Source organism: Harmonia axyridis, chromosome 4 (assembly GCF_914767665.1).
Source record: "Harmonia axyridis chromosome 4, icHarAxyr1.1, whole genome shotgun sequence".
Lineage (NCBI taxonomy): Eukaryota > Metazoa > Arthropoda > Insecta > Coleoptera > Coccinellidae > Harmonia > Harmonia axyridis.
In genome coordinates this window covers 41,811,021-41,833,421 of record NC_059504.1, presented here as the reverse complement: position 1 = coordinate 41,833,421, position 22,401 = coordinate 41,811,021, and the positions used below count along the sequence as shown (strand labels likewise).

Below are 22,401 nucleotides of genomic sequence, written 5' to 3'. Positions count from 1 at the left end.
GGGTGAGGTTCCTCGTGAAAGACCCTGTATAGATAAATGATTTCAAACGCCATACAAAAATACTTGTTGATTTGATAGCGTCGTCAGAATTATGGCAGGCTTCCGAATAGAGAGGTCGGGGACATCACGAACACAGCGACTAACTTGCTCCACGTTCTCTTCCGTTCTCAAAAAACTTGGGTGCCCGGGCTTTGGTTTGTTTAGTATTGAACCGAACTTTGTTACGTATTTCCAAATGAAAGGTATGCTTGGCGAATCATTTCAGTGACAAAAATCTCGAATATTGGATACATTTCTTCACGCTATAGTCGCAGAATTACCATTTTTCTAAAATTCTCATACGCACAACACGCGATCCGCTCCCGAGAAACGCTCCATAGTGACTAAATTGCCAAGAGCCAGGCTTGACATCCACCGCGCGTCAAATCGCTAAACAAATATAAACTTTTTTCGAGACACCTTGTATATTATGTCGAAAATTGAACTTTTTAGGAGAGACATTTTCAATAATACAAAATGTGATCTTCGTAAAAATGGATATAGAATAATTAGAACGTGACAAGGCAAAAATCTATTCGCTACCTTGATAATTTAAACAAACTGGTATTTCATTATTTTCACTCAATCCGGAATCGAAGGGAATTCACATGATAAATCTAATAAAAACATCGAAAAATAACCAATTATGGAGTACTTTAATGAACATTATAAAAAAAATTTAATGAAACCAAACTATCGCCTTCCTGTCTATTGACATCGTATGGTAAAATGAAAAAAAGGTATGATATGACTGTATGACTCAATATTACTCGTTTTCGACACAAATACTAAAGGTGATTATATTTTTTGTGTTGAAATAGATGCTCTGCATCTTTTAGTGATATTAAATGGTATTTCAGCTGGCTTTGACCATAATTACATTAGACCTATTTTGTTAATTTTTTTGTTTGTACTACCTTGATTTGATTCTAATAAATCCTATCGTTATTTTCGTCCCGATTCCAATCTATCGCATTTCTCCGTTGTTGGTTTTTTAAATCAATTTTATCTTCCTGATCAATTTCTATAATTTTATTTGTTTCGTTCAGGTGTTCGTACAATAGTATACCATTGATCGGGGGTATACAGGGTGACTGAAAATTGGGTATCAGTATTTCAGGGGCGTATTTTTCAGGTCAAAATTTTTTTTTCTTGATAAACATATGTCGTTACCGAAGCGTTAAATATTCGAAATTTGTTTAGTTTTTGCTTAATATTTCGTTCAGTTTTTGAGATATTAGGATCACATTTGAAATTCAGACTGATTCACTGGAATGGTCTAGTACTGGTTTATTGAAAACTTTTCATAATTTTGTGCTGAAAATTTGCATGTTGGGCTTTGGGACAAGGATCTTTCTCCCTGAAATATTTTCAGATCTCTACAACTTCCGGTTATACTGGACTACTACTTCCTTATTTCAAATGGCACACCCAGTATATTATTGCATCATTAGATAGCTTTTTTGATGACAATTTCGACAATATGCCATACCTTGGGTAAAAACTCCTCGGTTCATGAGTTAATAGGATTGTTATGAAAAAAATGGTAGCGATGAGGACACACATTTTTCTTAGTTTTTCGACAGAAAAGGCTTTTTTCCAACAAATTTTTTTTCTTTTTCGATTCTGCAAATACGTTGTATTATAAGCCGGTTCGCGGTTTGGACAGGGTGTTTCAAAGAAGATCATGAACTTGGACAACTCAAATTCATCGAGATTTTCAAATAAGAACCTATATTTTTTATTATTTCAGCCGATTCTACGTACAAGATAATGGGGGTTATTTAAGCAAACCATAACCAATATATCTAAAATGAATACTTCAAGAGTTATCGAGGAAGAACTTTAAATGAGGAAAAACCTCAATTTATAACTGTGTGGAGTAGTCTGTGACTTCCAGAAAACACAGAAAGAAACTAAAATTCGATGTTGTCATAACTAAATTTGACATTTCATGAATTCTAATTAATTTGCTCTATTTAAGTATCGTAATGAGTTCATTACAGTTCTAAAAACAGTGCTGTAATGAACTAATTACAGCAACGTTTTCAGATATATTTTTCGTTTTGTGGTTGTCTATGTATACTGAGTTCCAATCCTATCAAATTTCAACAAACGTCAATAATTGTCAATGTAACATAATTTGGTTATAGTGGAATGATTTGCAACATTATTCATAAATTCTCTTAATTCTGTTGGTGTTAGATCGATTTCGTCAGACATAATTCATGAATTTGATGCGTAATTGTAAATTATTTAAAAATTCGAAACGTACGACTCATATTCAAATTCCGTGATCTGTCAATTTTCGTAACAGTCACACCAACTGCCAAGATGCAATACAAAAGTCACTAGGATATATAATCTGAATTTTTCATTGAATTTCGACAATATTTCACAAAACTTGACTGAAATAGAGAAAATATCGTCTAATACTCGTTGCAGAAGGCAATTCCAACACTCTTGTTGTTTCCTGTTGGAATAGGAGCCCATCTTGTTTTAGAATATACTATTTCATTGGGATCGTTGAAACATCCATAAACCAATACAATTTTCAATTACGAATAATTCATTACAATTCTTGAAATGTCAAATTTAGTTATGAAAACATCGAATTTTAGTTTCTTTCTGTGTTTTCCGGAAGTCACACAGTTATAAATTACGGTTTTTCCTCATTTGAAGTTCTTCCTCGATGACTCTTAAAGTATTCATTTTAGGTATAGGGTTTGCTCAAGTACCCCTACTATTTTTGCCCGTAAAATCGACTGAAAAAATAAAAAATATAGGTTCTCATTTGAAAATCTTCAGTTTTGATGCATTCGAGTTGTCCAAGTTCATGATCTTCTTATAAACACTCTCTATATTTTTGTTCCAAAGCGCAAACAGTCGTTTGCAGAATAGAAAAAGAAGAACATTTTTTCGAAAAAAGCTTTTTCTGCCGAAACATTCAAAAAAATCCTCACCGTCACCATTTTTTTAGTGCGAATCCCATCAACTCATGAACCGTAAAGTTTTCACCCAAGGTATGGATATTACCGAAATTGTCATCAAAAAGGCTATTCAATGATGCAATAAAATACTGGGTGTGCCATTTGAAATAAGGAAGTAGTAGTATGTTTCCGGTATAACCGGAAGTTGTAGAGATCTGAAATTATTTTAGGACGAAAGCTCATTGCCTCAAACCCCAACATAAAAATTTTCAGCACAAAATTATGATTAGTTTTCCATAAACGTCTAATAGGCCATCCCGGTGAATCACCCTGTATAGTTTCGTTAGGTACCTTATTTTTTTTTAAGCAAACTTATAATTTAAATCAGAAAACAAGTACATAAAGTTTTTATTTCAATGTGATAATATACTACCTAAAAAAAAAATAGAAAACTACTGATGTTAGCTTTTGGGGGATTTTCATTAATACACCAATTGCAGCCTTGGGGTCCAAATATACCCTTCCGCGGTCTCCAAGGTCGCAATTTGCTCATAAATAAACGAAGCTCTTGATTTCACATCAGTACTTTCATTATTTCATTCTTCAATCGATTCAAAATTCAGAAATTACCTGGATAGGTGAATTCTTCAAACGAAGCGCAGTAGATGTCTGCCTACCGTCAATGTTGAGACTCGATTAAATTGGCATCACTTATCTTATGAATATTTTATTCAACAAAACAACTTTAATTGTGACAATGAGACAACGAGGTCAATGTGATAAGACGGTGTTATGCCAGAAGATGGCGATATGATTGTTTTAATAAGCTGTACCGCGTCTCTACAGTATAATCCCTTCAATAGTCAGGTTGTTCTAAACTTTATACATGCTTATATTGCTTATGCGAAAAATACTGAAAATTTTACCAAAGAGCATTGCAATAAAACAACGATGGATTATTCGATTGACATGAATTTAATTTATCCGCAAGATAGTCTTGTGGCATTACATTTCAAATATTATTTCTGGCATATGACCGCCACGACTAGTTCGAATGTAGTCCAATCTGAACGTCCAATTTTCGATGACTTTTTCCAACATTTGTGGTCGTATATCGGCAATAACACGGCGAATGATGTCTTCCAAATGGTCAAGGGTTTGTGGCTTATCCGCATAGACCAATGAGATTACATAGCCCCACAGAAAGTAGTCTAGCGGTGTTAAATCACAAGATCTTGGAGGCCAATTCACAGGTCCAAAACATGAAATTAGGCGGTCACCAAACGTGTCTTTCAATAAATCGATTGTGGCACGAGCTGTGTGACATGTTGCGCCGTCTTGTTGGAACCACAGCTCCTGGACATCAGGGTTGTTCAATTCAGGAATGAAAAAGTTAGAAATCATGGCTCTAGACCGATCACCATTGACTGTAACGTTCTGGCCATCATCGTTTTTGAAGAAGTACGGACCAATGATTCCACCAGCCCATAAAGCGCACCAAACAGTCAGTACTTCTGGATGTAACGGTGTTTCGACACTTGAGGATTAGCTTCACTCCAAATGCGGCAGTTTTGTTTGTTGGCGTAGCCATTCAACCAGAAGTGCGCTTCATCGCTAAACAAAATAAAATGGACGTAGTGCGCGATACGTATTCCGCACAGAACCATTATTTTCGAAATAAAATTGCACTGTTTGCAAACGTTGTTCAGGCGTGAGTCTATTCATGATGAATTGCCAAACCAAACTGAGAATAAATCACTTAACAACTGTCAAATAGGTCGCCATCTTGAACAGTAATGCCAACTTAAAGTTATATACCTCGAAAAAAACACCCGTTAGTAACTACACTCTATTTCATTGAATCTTTGCAAGAGTTTAACGAACGTTTCTACAAGTATGTTGTCATCTCCAAAAACTAAAAGTAATTTTCATAAAAAAATATATAATGTGTATTGATATAATCGTAGCAAAACATATTTTCAGTTTTTAGTCGTATGTCGTCAAGCTCCTTGAAAGTCTAGATTAATATTTAATCAATACTCTTCATCAAGACTCTCTGCGAGACTTCTCAGATGATCAGAGATTATGCAAATTAGGACAATGTGTGCCTTCCCATGATGGGAACTCTCCTACATCAACATTCTTCACATAAGGGAAACGTTCTTCTCCGCTAGGTTAAATCGTTACATAACTTTGAAGTTGCACAGAGTATTTCTTAATAACACACTAATATTTAAGATGGTTTTCCAGTGAAATATGGATTAAATCTTTTGTCTTACGAATTCCAGAAGCCACTTTTTGTTCAATGCCCATCTATTTACAGGCACGTTTAGATGGAAATGATTTGTCCGAAAAAATTCTATATCACAACAACAACAAACAAGCGGTTATTCAGCCAATAGAAAATAATAACAGCAATATAACAGCAGATAATAAATAGGCAAGAATAGCAAGGTCTGTTTAGTCTGGGTTCTCGGTAACTCAGGAATTAAAAGAAATGAAGAGGCCAACTAACTTGGCAGAAAAGGAGCACAAACTCCTTTCATTGACCTAGAATAAATTTCAGAAGAAGGTAGAAACTGAAAGAAAAACACTCTGGCGGAATCTTCCTGGGTTGGTTAAATCCAAAAAATTTCATAGAAACTTTGATACGACGAGATCTAAGAAGTATTTAGACCTTAACAGGAATATGCTACACCTAATCACTGGATTTCTCACAAGGCATTGTCGCCTCATAAAGCAACTTATGAGGATGAGTCTAGAAGCCAACGCCGAGTGCAGTTTTGTGAGAAGGAGGAAGAAACTCCGGATCATTTGGTGATGGAATGTTTCGACATCGCTAGCCAACGCAAAAGATGCTTTGAACAAGAGACTTGTAGAAGTGAGGATGTAACCTCCTTGAAGCCATACCATATATCGGAGTTCAATAGAACACTGGAACTGGAGGGAGAGCTGTAGACTACGACGACTAATGACGAGAACAGCTCTGATGGGGGGCACAATAGACAATAAGGTCGCAGTGCAATGAAACCCCCCTTAAAGCTGAATCTAATCTAAATCTACTGCAGATCTATTCCACTCGTTATATGAGAGCAATAGAGAGGATTAACCTACGTAGGAATTTTGAAGAATAAAAAGAAGATTCCAGATTTTTTAACGATTAAAAATTGAACAGCTGGATTATATTTGGATGGATTTTCATCTGATTTGACAATATGTCAAGAGTGCCAAGAAACAATTGATTCGTTATAACTGCCTTATAACATGGCACACTTTCGAAGCTGTAAATCTTTCCGAAATCAACTCTTTCTATAACAAGACAAAGGCAAGAGTAGAGGCACTGGCTAAAAAACTTTTGAAACATATATCAAGCACGAGAACACAAAGATGGCCTTTGGCCATATATATATATATATATTGGATATTATCCAATCTTTTCATGAATAATAATTGTAAGATAGATAATATTAATTTTATAGGTAAACCGGCTGGGAAGTTACTAAGATCCCACATAAAAAGGGGGCTTGACAATATAAGAATTCCTATAGTGATCTCTATTTTTTTGATGATTCGTGAAAAATTGATAGATGAAGACGAATCGACAACAAAACTTGAAAAATGCAAGGCATGCTCAACCTGTCCAACAAGGCTGAAGAAAATAATTTTTCACGCGTGCTGTATGTGTTGTAAGCCTATTTGCAACCAATAAATTGGATCTACCCACTACAAATTGATGTATTGAAGTCTTTATGAAAAGGTTGATTTATTGTTTATTCAACAAAATAAACTCCATTATTATTATTCGACTTTTGCCTATACGCGTAGGATTTCTCCTCGCCGTCGGCTTCTCACTCCTCGCTAAGAGGAACATTCACTCAATCCCAGATATTTAAAATATCAGAAGGGCAGAGCTCGGTCGTGTCCGGTCGTTGTGGTCCCCCTGGTTCTCGTCGAACTTCTGGTCCTCTCACACGTGATCCTTGGACCTGTCCTTCGCTTCCTAGGAATTTTCTCACCGTCCTTGCAGTACCTAAAAGAACAGCTTTTTGCATTATATTACATATATACTCACTAAGAACTAGTTCCTTGATATTTCTCTTGAGATTTTTGGGTACTATTCCTGTTGTTGAGATGATAATTGGAATAGTTCTCGTTGATATCATTCCCCACTGGCGCTTTATCTGAAATTCGAGGTCCCTATATTTTGAAATTTTTTCGACCTCTTTTTGACGCATGTTGTTGTTATTGGGTATTGCTACGTCGATGAGTATTGCTGCCTTTTGATGTTTATCAACTAGCAATATATCTGGCCTGTTGTGAGGGACTGTTTTATCAGTCAAAACTGTACGATCCCAGTACAGTTTATAGCGTTCGTTTTCCAGGATGGTTTCCGGTCGGTATTTGTAGTATGGCACTTTTTCAGAATGAATTAGTGTTAATTTAGTTGCCATTTCTTGGTGTAGAATCTTTCCTACTGCATCGTGTCTCTCTTTATATTCATTTCCTGCAAACATTTGACATCCTCCCGTGATATGTTGGATTGTCTCATTCGTTGGACACCCATAACGGCATCGATCGTCAGTAATAGTTCGATCCTTTATGATATGCTTGCAGTAATTTCTTGTTGAGATCACTTGATCTTGGATGGCTAAAAGAAATCCTTCCGTTTCTGGATACATCGCACCTGATGTGAGCCAATAGTTCGACGCTTCAATGTCGACATGATCCTAGTTCACCTCGTTGAAATGTCGTCCATGTAGGGGCTTTTCTCTCCATCTTTGCATTTTTTCTTGGATTGTCTGGTGGTTGTATGACAATTGCTCCTTGTGCAGTTGCAAAGGTGTTGATTCGTCTGCTTCACACAGTACTTTGTAGATCTCTGACGTGCCTGATTTGTCTTTGAAGTATGTTCGTAGGCATTCAATTTGACCATTGGCAAGTTCCATGATGTCTAGCAGACCTCTGCCTCCTTTATTCCTCGGCAGTGTCGTCCTCTCAATGCTACTTTTCGGATGGTGCTTGTGTGCTTTCGTCATCAAGGTTCTCATTTTGCGTTGCAGGTTTTCCATATCTGTTTTGCTCCATGGAATGATACCGAAAGAGTATGTGAGAATTGAACATGCATATGTGTTGATGGCTCTCGTCATGTTCTTGCTGTTGAGGTTTGTTTTTAAAATTTTGTTGATTCTCCTAATGAACTCAGTCGTTAAGTCTTCCTTCATTCTTTGATGGTTTATTCGTCGGTTTTGTTTCATTCCTAAGTATTTATAAAGATCGTCCGATTTCATTGCTTCTATCTCCTGTCCATTGGAGAGAGCTATCGGTTCATCTTGGATTTTTCCACGCACTACGCTAATCGTACGACACTTGTCCAATCCGAATTTCATCCCCACGTCTTTCGAAAAATTTTCCACTAGTTTGACCATAATTTGCAAGTGGTTTTTGTTGCCTGTTATAAGTTTTAGGTCATCCATGTATAGCAAATGATTGAGTGCAATGGTATTTCTATTTCCTTTGACATTGAAACCTTTTTCAGTAGCATTCAGTTGTTTAGAAAGGGGGTTCAGCGCCAAGCAGAACCATAAGGGACTCAATGAATCTCCTTGGAAAATTCCCCTCTTTATTGGAATCTCTTTAGTAGTTATGTTCGCCGTAGAGAGTTCGATATTCGTTCTCCAGTTGCACATTGCATACTTCAGAAAGTTTATTGTAATTGGATCGATCTTGTATATTTCCAAAATTTTTGTCAGCCACCCATGTGGAATAGAGTCGAAGGCCTTCTTATAGTCAAAATATGTCATAAAAAGATTTCTGTGTTTTTTGAAGGCTTGGTTACATATGATGGAATCTATGATCAGCAGTTCCTTCGATCCTAGTGCATTCTTGGAACATCCTTTCTGCTGTGCTGTCATTATGTTATTTGTCTCGCAATGCTTGTAGATACGAGATGCTATACATGATGTGATGATTTTATATATTGTTGGTAGACATGTAATGGGTCTGTATTTCGATGGATCCGCTGTGTGTTGCAGATCCTTCGGTAGGAGATAAGTGGTCCCTGTTGTTAGAAATTTGGGCATTTCCGTTGGATTCCTCATAACCTCATTTATGGTTTCAACTAGCCTGCCGTGTATACACCAAAATTTCTTCAACCAAAAGTTGTGGATTCCATCTGGGCCGGGTGATTTCCAATTGTGTGCGTTTTTCAATATTTCATGGAATTCTTCTATAGAAACTGCGTTATGCGGCATGTGTTCTATTGTCTCACAGGATTTCTCTTCACTTCTTATCCAATCAGCCTGGGAGTTGTAGGGGGTTGGTGAAGCCAGTTGATCTGTCCAAAAATTCTCAATATCCTCGACGATTGGATAACTTCCTGGTGTTGCTGACATATTGTTGTTTAACATTCTATAGAATTTTCTTTCGGAGTTTTCAAAAATCATATTATCCTGTTTTCTTCTATTGCTCTCATTGTATCTTCTGAGTCTTTCGGAGTACACACTAAGTTTTTGTTTCAGTGTGTCTAAAATTTGTTGAGCATTTTCATTGTTTGGATCATATGTTGTATGTTGCCGGTGACGATCCATCATTATATTCACCATTTTTTGTAATTTTCTAGACGGCGAACCTTTTGCAAATTGGGTGAGCCTCCCAATATCTTGGCGGATGCTGTGCACTTTATTTTCTAGCCTTTTTTGCCAATGTGGTTTATTTTGTTGTTTTTCTCTGGCTGGTTGCTGACTTTTAGGTTTTGGCTTCATACCTAGCACTGTTGCTATTGAAAATGCTGCACAGTATATGATGAGGTGTAATGATTCGAGATCATGGTAGTCAGAAAGATACTTTGGTATAATCTCCTTGTTGGTCATGACCAGAAGATGAGATAGTTTCTTGGATGTCCTCAATCTTGGTAGAATCGGTCGTCTCAATGGATCTGTGCCCTCAAAATCTATAACGCATCTATTCATTGTGGCATATAATCGCTCCAGTAGTTGTCTTTGGTCTTCTTCTGGATTTTCGACGGGTGCAGCATATATTTTCCGTCGTTGAGCATCACTTATTGCTATCACATCTGCGTTGTTTTGTTCCTCAGTGTTCATTTGTGCATTGATGTTCTGTTGGTTTTCAGCACATTCGTAGTTTTCTTCAATTGTCCTTTCGTTGTTAGTGAGGTCTCTATTCTGTAGCCTCAGTTGGACTTCATTTTTTATGGTGTTAAGTCTCTCATCGGGTACAAGTTTATTTCTCAATATGACCCGGTATTGGTCGGCTACTCTTTGCTCAGAAACTTGGAGTTCGGGATAGTTTCTTTCGAATTCTGCAAATAATTTTTGCCGGTAGCCTATTTTATCCTCTTCCATATTAGTCACTTCATAGTATATGCGCATGATCGTTTCATTTATCGAACTTGTCCATTTCATGCGTCTTCTTGGTAGACCTGCTTGGGTGAGTGCTGGTTGGGGATCCTGCGCAGCACCTTCAGCGGTCGGAGAAACTCGTGTTATTCTTCTCCTAGAATGTTGAGATTGTGGAGGCGTAGCATTTTGTTCGACAGACGCCCGTCTCCTAAGCACTCTGTCACCGACGTCCCGCATACTGTCATGTCCAGCGCCGGCTCCAGACACGCCCTGACGAACCTCAGGCAGCGGCTCTATATTCCTATTCCTCAAATTCACCATCATTCATGGGTTCCCCCGTGTCGTGGGGGAGACGGCCTTTGATCGCTTTTTACGATCCGCAGAGCTACGGTGGGAGAATTCTTGAGCTGCTTTCCACACGGCTTCGTCCGTTACCCTGGACAGGGACCCTTCGACAGGTTTCAGCTTCCCGGGTCAGGGAGCTCCTGGAATCTGCGGTGGGCAGGAGTCGATTCAACTCTCCTGATAGGTGAATCGCTAGGAATTCACCTACCGCTACCCGCATTATTATTATTATTATTATTATTGCAATTTTTTATGTTATCATAATATTCACTTCCTATTCCAATAAAAAAGGTTTTCTCTCTCGTTTTAATTTTTTTATAACTTCATGCTTTACTCATTCGGAATGCTCCGAAAATACATATGATTGTATCTTATTCCATAAAAATTTTTGTCTCTGGTAATGTCGTTATAATTGCAAGTCTCCGCTTAAGGGTTAAAAACTAATTTCAGTCTTACCTTTTATTGATGAAGAAGTTTCTTCTGTTTTAACCTGCTTTTTCGAGCCATCTGAAAACAAAATAAAATACAATGTTGGCGATATCGTAAGAAAATATTTCATTTGGTTTATTATTTCTAATTGGGGATTCACGGTTTGAATTGATTTTCAAGCTACTTGGCTTGGCTTGACTTGATTTCAAGTCAAGCTCAAGTCAAGTAGTAGTTTTTCAATCTCAAGTCAAATCAAGTATTTATTTATCAAGTACTTGAATCATATCAAGCTACTTGATTTTTCGCAGTTTTATTGTGTAGTGTCTTATCAATAAAAAAAATGATGAAATGAGATGGAACCTTGCAAAAAAGCACTTTTATTTATTAAACTTATTGTATAAAAAACCGAAAATATCAACTTTTTTGAAATATACATGAATTAAATCACTATAAATTATAAAAAATAAAGTTTCTTATCATTGATAAACCTCCAAGCTTTGCTTGTTTTCATAATTTTGTATCCAGGATCTAAGACACATGAGGCATCTTATAGATTTGTCACCTGACCTATTGCGGGTTTTTGTAACTGTAAGAGCAGCTCTGGAAAATTGTCTTTCAACAGGAGCTGAAGACACTGGCGTCGACAGAAAATCCTTGGCCATTTTGGCCAAGTTTGGAAAGATATCTCTGAAATCACCGAAATCTACCAATATATTTCATAGAAGTGTGGGCTCAAGTAATATCAAGTACCTTGATATGGAGACAAGAAATAAAAATCTAAAATCAAGTCAAGTCAAGCTCAAGTATGTAATTTTTCACGAGCTTGATTCTCAAGACAAGTAGTTGGTTAAAATGTCAAGCTACTTGGCTTGATGAATCCCTATTTCTAATTATAAACCTGTGATATCATAAAAGTAAATCAAATTTCAACACCTCTCCTAAAATATTCAAAGTTCAATTATTGAAATGTACAATCCAAAAATCGATTAAAAAATAAATATTTATTCATTGGAGATTTCGAAGTATATTTCTTTTTAATATAATTCATGATTCGAATTTTATCATTATATAAAATATTGTGAAAATTTGTTGAGCGTAATCAATATTGATATTATTATCATTAATAATTTGATACTTGATCAAATTTCATTTGATTTGGTTTTATCCAAATGGTCATAATCAGTTATAATAAAAATAAATACGCTCATTATTTTTATGCAATGTTTATTTTTGCATCAGTGAACCATCAGTTTTTATTCGAGATTCAATCAATTTATACGACGTCAAAAAAAAATAAACATTTTTCAAAGAATTTAGAATCTACTTATTAGATCTTAGTTTTCATACAATGCAACCGTAGAAGTAAAATAATTGATTTTCAAGACAATCAATCCCTTTTTTGTCCATTGAGTGAAATTACATCATTAGTAATTTCCTTTTCGAATTAATCTCATCAATAATAGAAAACATCAATAAGAACTAGACTAACCAATGGAAATAAATTCATAGAAAAAAATATCGTCCCATCAGATAGAAGGGAAAGAAATTAAGGGAAGTAAAATTAATCTTTTCCGATACAAACACTCCAACTAATCCCGGCATTATTTGTACAGCAATGTTTAATTCCCCAAACGTCTTCGACCTTTATTGCTTCAGTATTTCACCATTTGCCTCAATTTCGTAATCGTCACAAAGGGCAGATAAATAACTTCCGATAATCGCTCTGTTTGGATTTGCAATTCATCTTAATTGAAATTAAGCACAAATCTCTTCCCATTGAAGAGAAACCCCAGCATTCATTTGGACAAAATCCGAGCAACAAATGAATGGCTGAATCATGGAGGGAATACCTGACTCAGATTCTCCAAAAAAAAAGGACCAATGAACACCAGCCACTAAGCGCAAAATGATATTAGTGATTTTTCTATACTAGATAGACGAAAACTGATGTCGGGGTCTGAGGGCCAAATTACATGAGAAAATTATTGGCGAAAACCGCAACCCCATCATAACTATCACCGTTACCTATTCACAGGGTGTTTTTTAATTTTCAAAATAATGTTGTAACTTTTTTCTATCAAGAATTTTTCATTTCTGTAAAACATTATTTTCTAACTTTCTACTTAATGACATTAATTTAATTCTTCTTTCAAATGGGACACCCCCTATATTCCTACATATTGCAACACAGCTTTAAATTTTTCCCATTCGAAAAATATAACATAATTGATATTTTTCTGAAATCATGATCGAGATATTGAATCTTCAAATTTTATCTCTTTGATAAGTAAGCTTTGAAGTATACTCATACTCGTAGTATAAAAGATTGGCCCTCAGATAGTCCAGTCAATATGTTTTTCACAGGAATAATTTGAAGTAGTTTTGATTTCTTCGATTCATATGTTTTTTGGGGTGCTGAATCCGAGTCTGAGGTTTGGTACCAAAGTGACGGAACATCGAATAAAATGAAGAAAAGGGTGAAATTTTGCTTTTTTTGGGCCGTTTTTTGCATATAACTCGGAAAATATAATTTTTTTTGAATGGCCTTCCTGAACAAAAACAAAGTATAAAAAATTTCCTGAAAATATCTTTCATTGAGTTATTTGTCTGATAACCTTTTCTGGCTCAAACTTTAGTTGATTTATCATCTGTATTTTATATGCCTGTAGAAACCCACTTTTTGGGGTAGTTTTGATTTCTTCGGTTCTATATACTCTGCAACACTTTCTCACCGCCAAATTTTCTACGATCAACATTTAAAATCTAATTTTTCCATTAACGTTTTACTGATTTTTTTCGGATTGAATTATCTTAAAACATGCGAAAATTATTGAGGAAATAACTATGACTTTTTTGATTGTCAAAGACCACAGATAAAAAACCACAAAAAATATTCACTTCTACATCTTACAAAGCACAGAAAAAGATAAGTTAAAGATATTATGAAATTGGCTGTTTAGAAAATGTCGCATAGTATATTTTTTAATCATGATGATTATAGATTGATAAAAACAAAAAAAAAACTCACATTGAATATAGGTAAAGTTTCGTTTCATATCTTGAAGCTTTTTGAATTTTAGCCAGTGAAGAAATCTCAAAAATAGAGCGTAAAAGAATCGATGAAGAATATATTAAATTATAGGCCTTTTGTGTAAACTTACAAAAGATGATCACGAAACCGTGTGTGTTGATATAAATTGATTTATAAAATTTCAAGCTTTATTCAAAATTTCAAGCGGATGGTCAGAACCATAAAAAATTCAGCATGGAAAAATAATTTTAAGCTGATTACCCCCAAATTGCATTATTTATGATTTTATTGATTTAGACGCCATAATACCTACCTACTCGATTTAACTCAATTCAGAGTTTGATAGTTTCAATAAGACCTTAAGACCATTAATCATGATTTGGGACTACATATAGTGATTTGATTTGAGTTTATCGATTTTATCATCAGACTGACAAAATCGGGAAAAAATATACAGGGTGATTCAAAGCGATAGGCCATTGGACGTTCATGGAAAACTACTCATAATTTTGTGCTGAGTGGTTTCATCTTGGGGTTTGAGACAATGAGCTTTCTTCCTAAAATATTTTCATACCTCTACAACTTCCGATTATGTCGGAAACTGACTAAGACTTTCCTATTTCAAATGGCTCCCCCAATATATTTTTGCATTATCCAATAGCTTATTTGATGACAATTTCATCGAAATGCCATAATTTGGGTAGAAAATCAACGGTGCATGAGTTAATGAAATGCTTATGAAATAAATGGTGGCGACAAGGACTCGGATTTTTTGAATTCAGAAAGAGTTTTCTTCAAGAAAAACCTTTTCATTTACGATTCTGCCAATACGTAGTATTATAAGACTGTTTGATTTTTGGACCAAAATGTACAGGGTGTATATGAGGAGATCATGAATTTGGTCAACTCAAATTCATCAAAACTCAAGATTTTCATATTACAAAAATTGAAATAGGGAAAACCGCAATTTCTAACTGTATGAATTACCTAGTCTGTTACTTCCAGAACACACAGAAAGAAACTAAAATTCGATGTTTCAATAACATTTCATGAATTGTAAAAAATATTTTCATTTATGCAGTTTTCATTGATAATTGAAACTATTCAAGAATTTTTCGAACACTGCTACTCTCTCAAGAAGTTATCAGGTGTGTGAATAAGTCTTTCCCGTTTTTTGTAAGAGATGGCGCCACCAATACTGAGCGAGTATTTAATGGTTACATATGTCATAATCAAAGCTTATTCATCTGTCAACAATTCCACACTAACACATTAGTTGAAATTTTTTCGCATCATAAATTTTTGAAATCGTGAAAATGTCGAAATTTGAGCCGAGTCGACGTCATTTGCGGGAAGTTTCACTTTATTGGTTCAATTTGAAGAAATCTGCTGCCGAGGCGCATCGGTTGCTTCAGGAAGCTTATGGAGAAGGTTGTGTCGATGATTCAAGTGTTCGCGGATGGTTTCGACGCTTCAAAAGTGGCGATTTCGACGTGGAAGACAAGGAGCGTTCCGGGCGGCCGCAAATCTTTGAAGATCAAGAATTGGCGACTTTGCTTGATGAAGATTCGTGTCAAACGCAAGAAGAACTTGCTGAAGCATTGGGAGTTGACCGAACAACCATTTCCAAGCGTTTGAAAGCCATGGGAATGATCCAAAAGCAAGGAAATTGGGTGCCGTACGAACTGAAGCTGAGAGACGTCGAACGGCGTTTTTTCACTTGCGAACAGCTGCTTCAGCGACATAAAAGAAAGGGTTTTCTGCATCGTATCGTGACTGGCGATGAAAAGTGGATCCGTTACGATAATCAGAAGCAAAGAAAATCATGGGGACTACCCGGCCATGCATCATCATCGACGGCCAAGCCAAATATTCATGGCGCCAAGCTCATGCTCTGTATATGGTGGGACCAGCTAGGTGTGGTTTACTATGAGCTTCTGAAACCGAATGAAAGGATCACAGGCGAGGTCTATCGACGACAATTGATGCGTTTGAGCCGCGCACTGCGAGAAAAACGGCCACAATACTCCGACAGGCACGACAAAGTTATTTTGCAACATGACAATGCTCGCCCACATGTTGCACAACCGGTGAAAACATACTTAGAAACGCTCAAATGGGAAGTCCTACCCCACCCGCCGATAGTCCAGACATTGCTCCGTCTGATTACCATCTCTTCAGATCGATGACGCATGGCCTGGCTGACCAGCACTTCCATTCCTACGAGGAAGCCAAAAAATGGGTGGATGACTGGATAGAGGCCAAACCGGTCGAATTTTTTCGCAACGGGATTCGTATGTTGCCAGAAAGATGGGGAAAAGTTGTAGCTAGCGATGGCCAATACGTTCAATAATTCATTTGTAACCATTTTTTCACAATAAAGGCTCAAAATTTGAAAAAAACGGGAAAGACTTATTCACACACCTTATACAGGGTGTTTCCTAAACATGCGGCAAAAATTCAGGGGGTTGTTCCTTGGACTATTTTAAGCATGTTTTGTCCTTGGATGATTTTTGAAAAACCTCTTTGTTTCGAAGATACAGGGCGAACAACATTTTTCATATTTTTAAAATTAATAATAGTTTAAATAAAAATGCGTACCGCACTGTGTTTACTAAGTAGGTACAATTTATTTTTAAATTTGTTTAACAACATTCCAATTACTAAAAACGGCCAGTTTTTTGACTAAAAATTGATCATTAGTTTATACCACTCCAGTAGAAAATGTGGAAGACTTGCGAAATCGGATCATTGCTGGGTGTAACTTAATAAGAAATGATCCTGGTGTTTTTGAAAGGGTTCGGCAGTCAATGAGGAGAAGATTGGATGCTTTTATGCTGGCTAGAGGTGGTCATTTTCAACAGTTTTTGTAGGTTGAGTTGAATTTTCATGTAATTTTTCATAATAAAATGTTATTATCTGAAATTTTGTTTCCCCTATATCTTCGAAACAAATAGGTTTTTCAAAAATCATCAAAGGACAAAATATTCTTAGAATAGTCCAAGGAACAACCCCCTGAATTTTTGCCGCATGTTTAGGAAACACCCTGTATATTGATTGGATTTATTTTTTTTTTGTATGACGTATTTTCCTTTTATTGTACTCAATAATTGTGATCAAATGAATAAACTATTACTATTACTATTCATTGTTTATTGGATTCTCAACGAATATTTAATTACAAATTATGAAATTTAAAATTTAGTTATATCGAAACACCGAATTTTAGTTTCTTTCTGTGTTTTCTGGAAGTCACAGACTACTCCCCACAGTTGGAAATTGCGGTTTTTTCTTAGTTCAAGTACTTCCTCGATAACGCTAGAAGTTTTCATTTAAGGTATAGGGTTCACTTGTAACTTGTAACTCCCCCTCTTTTTATATGTAGAATTGACTGAAAGAATAAAAATTTTTGTGTAATTGAGTTTTGATGAATTTGAGTTGTCCAAGTTCATGATCTTTTTATAAACACCGTGTACAGTTTTGGTCCAAACCTCAAACAGCCTTATACGTATTGGCAGAATATAGAAAATGAAAATGGTTTTTTGAAGAAAAATCATTTTTACAGAAATATTAAAAAAAATGTGAGTCCTCGTCACATAATTTTTTTTATAAGAATCCCATTAACTCATGAACCGTTGGTTTTCTACCCAAGTTATGTCATAGGTATTGCTAAAATCATAATGTTATTATTATTAAACAAAGATTAAAGTTTAGGCAATGCCTATAAACTCACAGAAAAATATTTTTTTTTAAAGAAGAGAACAAGGTAAAAGTGCTTGAAGAGCGAAATATGATACAGATGATCTGGAGAGAAAAAAAAATTACACAAAAAGGTTCCTTCCACTTGAATGCCAACTGTCATAATTGTTTTTGAACGAGTTCACTGACACTGACTCCACCACAGCAGGAGGTAACGCGTTCCAAACACCGAATATCCGGTTTGTCAAAAAGTTTTGCCTTTGCACAGTTTTAAAGTTTTCTTTTCGTAGCTTGAAAGCATGGCCTCTCAGACGGCTATCCCTGTTCAACGTGAATAGGTTGCTCAAACTGACACCAAACAGTAATGAATCTAATGATGCAATAATATACTGGATGTGCCATCTGAAATAAGAAAATAGTAGACTGCTTCCGGTAAAACCGGAAGTTGTACCTATTGGTTTGAAAATATTTTAGGAAGAATTAAGCTCGTTGCCTCAAACCCCAACATAAAAATTGTCAGCACAAAATTATGCCTAGTTTTTCATAAACGTCTATTAGGCCATCCCGGTGAATCACCCTGTATTTGTAAATCTAAAATGTCAAGAAAATAAAGAATAACCGCAGATGCGAAAACAGTGAGATGGAGTGGCCATATTTAAACCGGACGAAAACAAAATGGCGATAATTCCATCGGTGCGTTGACTCGTTATTTGTTTTTATTGGAACAGTTTGACGTCATCTACTAGAGCAGACGATTGATCGTTCCATCATTAGATTGCCGACTCACTTCCAGTCGACCTTGAGTAATTTACAGATTTGGGGAATCCAAAACATAAGCGCCGGCTAAACCAAACTGGTTCAGCAGTCTCTTACGTTTTTCTGAATGAAAAATTGGTGGAAAATCCATATCCGTTTAGACAAAATTCCTTAGCATTGACTAAGCATGAAACTTAAATTTTTATTGGACCTTTACTTTGATTGGCCTTTGTAACGTAGAATATATCTCGCTGTAAATGGACTTTTCCTATTCTTCAATACCCCAATTACTAAATCCACTTAATTGTCATTAACTAATTATTTCCACACATGGGTAAACCCCCTATCGAAGAAGTAGGTAGTTTCCACAAAGAAGTAAATTAAAAAAGGGCATATTTAATTGGCCTAACTAAATGAGTCACTGGATGAATAAAAATTCGATAATTAAGAGCTTTTGAGCGTTCGTTAATTTTTTGAAAGACAAAAATGGTACGCCACTGGAATATTTCAAAATGAAAATCATTTTTTTAATTCCTCGTTCAATTCGTGACACAAAACCTATTATGCCTTCTTTCGTATGAGGCGAAGTTCCCATACAAAAAAATAAAACATCTAAACGCGCGTAATTTCTTCAATAAATTATTCGATAGTTATTGATGAAGTTGAGGTTTTTTATTTTTTGCATAAAAATTCGAATAAATATATAATACGAATACGAAAAAATACATCAGAATTTTTTTTGTCACAAATTGAATGAGCAATTCAAAAATAATTTTTATTTTGAAATATTCCAGTGACGTCTAATTTTCTTCATTAAAAAAATTAAGTGCAATAAATAAACTTCAACACCCCTTATCTCGGAATAAGAAGCATTCGCGAACTTAAGTTACAAATTGTCATTATTTTTCATGTATAGGGTGTTTTTTTTCGAGGTATATAACTTTAAGTTGGCATTACTGTTCAAGATGGCGACCGATTTAACAGCTATCAAGTGATTTATTCTCAGTTTGGTTTGGCAATTCATCATGAATAGACTCACACGTGAACAACGCTTGCAAATAGTGCAATTTCATTTCGAAAATAATGGTTCTGTACGGAATACGTATCGCGCACTAAGTCCATTTCATTTTGTTTAGAGATGAAGCGCACTTTTGGTTGAATGGCTACGTCAACAAACAAAACTGCTGCATTTGGAGTGAAGCTAATCCTCAAGTGTATGTCGAAACACCGTAACTTCCAGAAAAACTGATTGTTTGGTGCGCTTTACGGGCTGGTGGAATCATTGGTCCGTACTTCTTCAAAAACGATGATGGCCAGAAAGTTACAGTCAATGGTGATCGGTATAGAGCCATGATTACTAACTTTTTCATTCCTGAATGGAACAACCATGATGTCCAGGAGCTGTGGTTCCAACAAGACGGCGCAACATGTCACACAGCTCGTGCCACAATCGATTTATTGAAAGACACGTTTGGTGACCGCCTAATTTCACGTTTTGGACCTGTGAATTAGCCTCCAAGATCTTGTGATTTAACACCGCTAGACTACTTTCTGTGGGGCTATGTAAAGTAATAATAATAATAATAATAATAATTTATTCCTCCTTTAAGACATCATACAATGTATAGGAATAGTCAACAAGAAAAAAAGAAAATAACAACATATTGAAAAAAGTCATTGGTCTATGCGGATAAGCCAAAAGCCCTTGACCATTTGGAAGACAACATTCGCCGTGTTATTGCCGATATACGGCCACAAATGTTGGAAAAATGTCATCGAAAATTGGACGTCCAGATTGGACTACATCCGAGCCAGCCGTGACGGTCATATGCCAGAAATCATATTTAAAATGTAATGCCACAAGATTATCTTGCGGATAAATAAAATTCATGTCAATCGAATAATCCATCGTTGTTTTATTGCAATTTAAAGTTCTATATCTCTAAAAAAAACACTCTTTAGAATCACCCCCTGAAGTTTTTCGCACATATTCACCAACACCCAGTATAGACACCCAAAATCTCAACCTGATCGAATTTGTAATCAAGGCACTTTTGGGAATCTCCTTTCAAAAAATATTATTGAATTTTTTATAATTGTAATGACGTGATCAACATGAAATTTTTGTAAAAAGCATGATGCAAATAATTCAAACATTTAAGCTTAAAAATGTCATTTCATTTTTACTCGCTTAATCTCAACTCTATCGGTTTCATCGTCATGAAAATATCAGGTAATTTTTTTCAATAATATGCATGGTCCTAATGATACTATCAAAAAGAAATGTTGCACAAAGCTTGAAATGATTTTTTTATAGATACACACCTTATTGAACCAAGGGGGTGCCCGGGGGGGACAATATACTAATATATTAGTGGGAATTACTTTGTTTTATTTTATCTATAATGAATTTCCTTCAAGTAAGGACTGAATCCATTAAATACAATATTTCAAATTTCAGTTCGCAAGCCAGCGTTTGGAATACATATAAGCATTTCAGGAGAGATTAAGCCCTTTCAATGATATTTCACATAAATTAAAATCTTGGCTATCGTCAATTATATAAAGAATTCTGGATAAATTCATTTGGAACTTTGGAAATAATGATATATCTTAGACATTATATCTCAACCCAGCTATCTGTAAGGTTCAATTGCTTATAGTGCATTAGTAGCATTAATTCATTTGACCTGCACCATATTCTAGAAATGCACAATTTTTATTGTTTCATTTAGTAAATATTTCATGTTTTCCATAAAGTCAGAGAATTGATACATAATATACTTTCAACTATTTTTTATATGAAATACACAATAGAATTTTTAATTCCTGTAATACTACTAAAATCGTTCCTCGATTTCTAATAATTCAGTTGAGGAGAAATGCTGACATGACTCTAGCATAACTTGATATTAGGTACTGTCAGAAGCATATAGTATAAGTAGCATATTATGTTATGTAATTAGTTGATAGCACATTTTCTTATTATCAAATTATCCGCTTTTTGAAAACTGAACTCCTTAATTAATCTAGTGAGAATCTTGAAATTGAAAATGTTTTAATTTGGACTATTGATTTACAGGGTGACTCAACTCTAAAAGTAGAGAATTCAGAAATAATATCTACTTGTTAGATACTAATCTACCAGATCACCCTGATACCATTAGTGTCTCAAAATACTCCTGTTGATTACTACGATTGAACACTTATAAGCCTGGTTAGATTAGCAGAGATTCATTGTGCAATTATAATTTTTAATTATTTTAAAATTTATGGTGTATACATTCTTTGTATACTGCGAAAATGAAGCAAATAATGAGAAAATAAACAATTTCCCAATCAAATATAATAACGATATTGACCTATAAGACATATTTGAACAAAATAGAATATCCTCTACAACTGGCAAAATATATTGGTAGTATGTATTTTCTTTATTTCATTATTCATCAAAATTTCCAGATATCCTGTAAAAATATCATCATTCAACTGTAATGTTTTTATTGATTTTTTTTCTTCTTATTCTTTAGTCTACATAAGAATTGCATTTATCGACCAAACATTCAAATTGAGTTCATTATTTATAGCAATCGACATTTGTACAGAGTAATCACTCTAAGAACAAACATTTTCTGAATGTACAAAAACAATATGAAAGTGAATATTAGCTTCTTTAATGAGTATGAATTTGTACTGATACAAATTTCAATGGAATAAATTAAATTAATATCTATGAAGAAACTGAATCTTCTTAGGTTATTCCTCAATTTGAATTCCTTTACACTTCCAGAAAACGCTATCGAATTGCTACTAC

General features: G+C 35.1%; 1 protein-coding gene across 3 annotated transcripts in view; it reads right to left on the bottom strand.

Annotated features, from left to right (window-relative positions):
• LOC123677546 overlaps window positions 1-22,401 on the bottom strand; it is a 102,876-nt gene that overhangs the window by 70,875 nt on the left and 9,600 nt on the right. For all 3 annotated transcript variants that reach the window (XM_045614125.1, XM_045614121.1, XM_045614122.1), the window contains one exon: window positions 11,129-11,179. Coding sequence is in view for 2 of the 3 variants with exons in the window: in XM_045614121.1 (XP_045470077.1) it covers window positions 11,129-11,179 (51 nt within the window). In the remaining variant the exon portion in view is untranslated. The remainder of the gene's footprint in view (window positions 1-11,128; window positions 11,180-22,401) is intronic.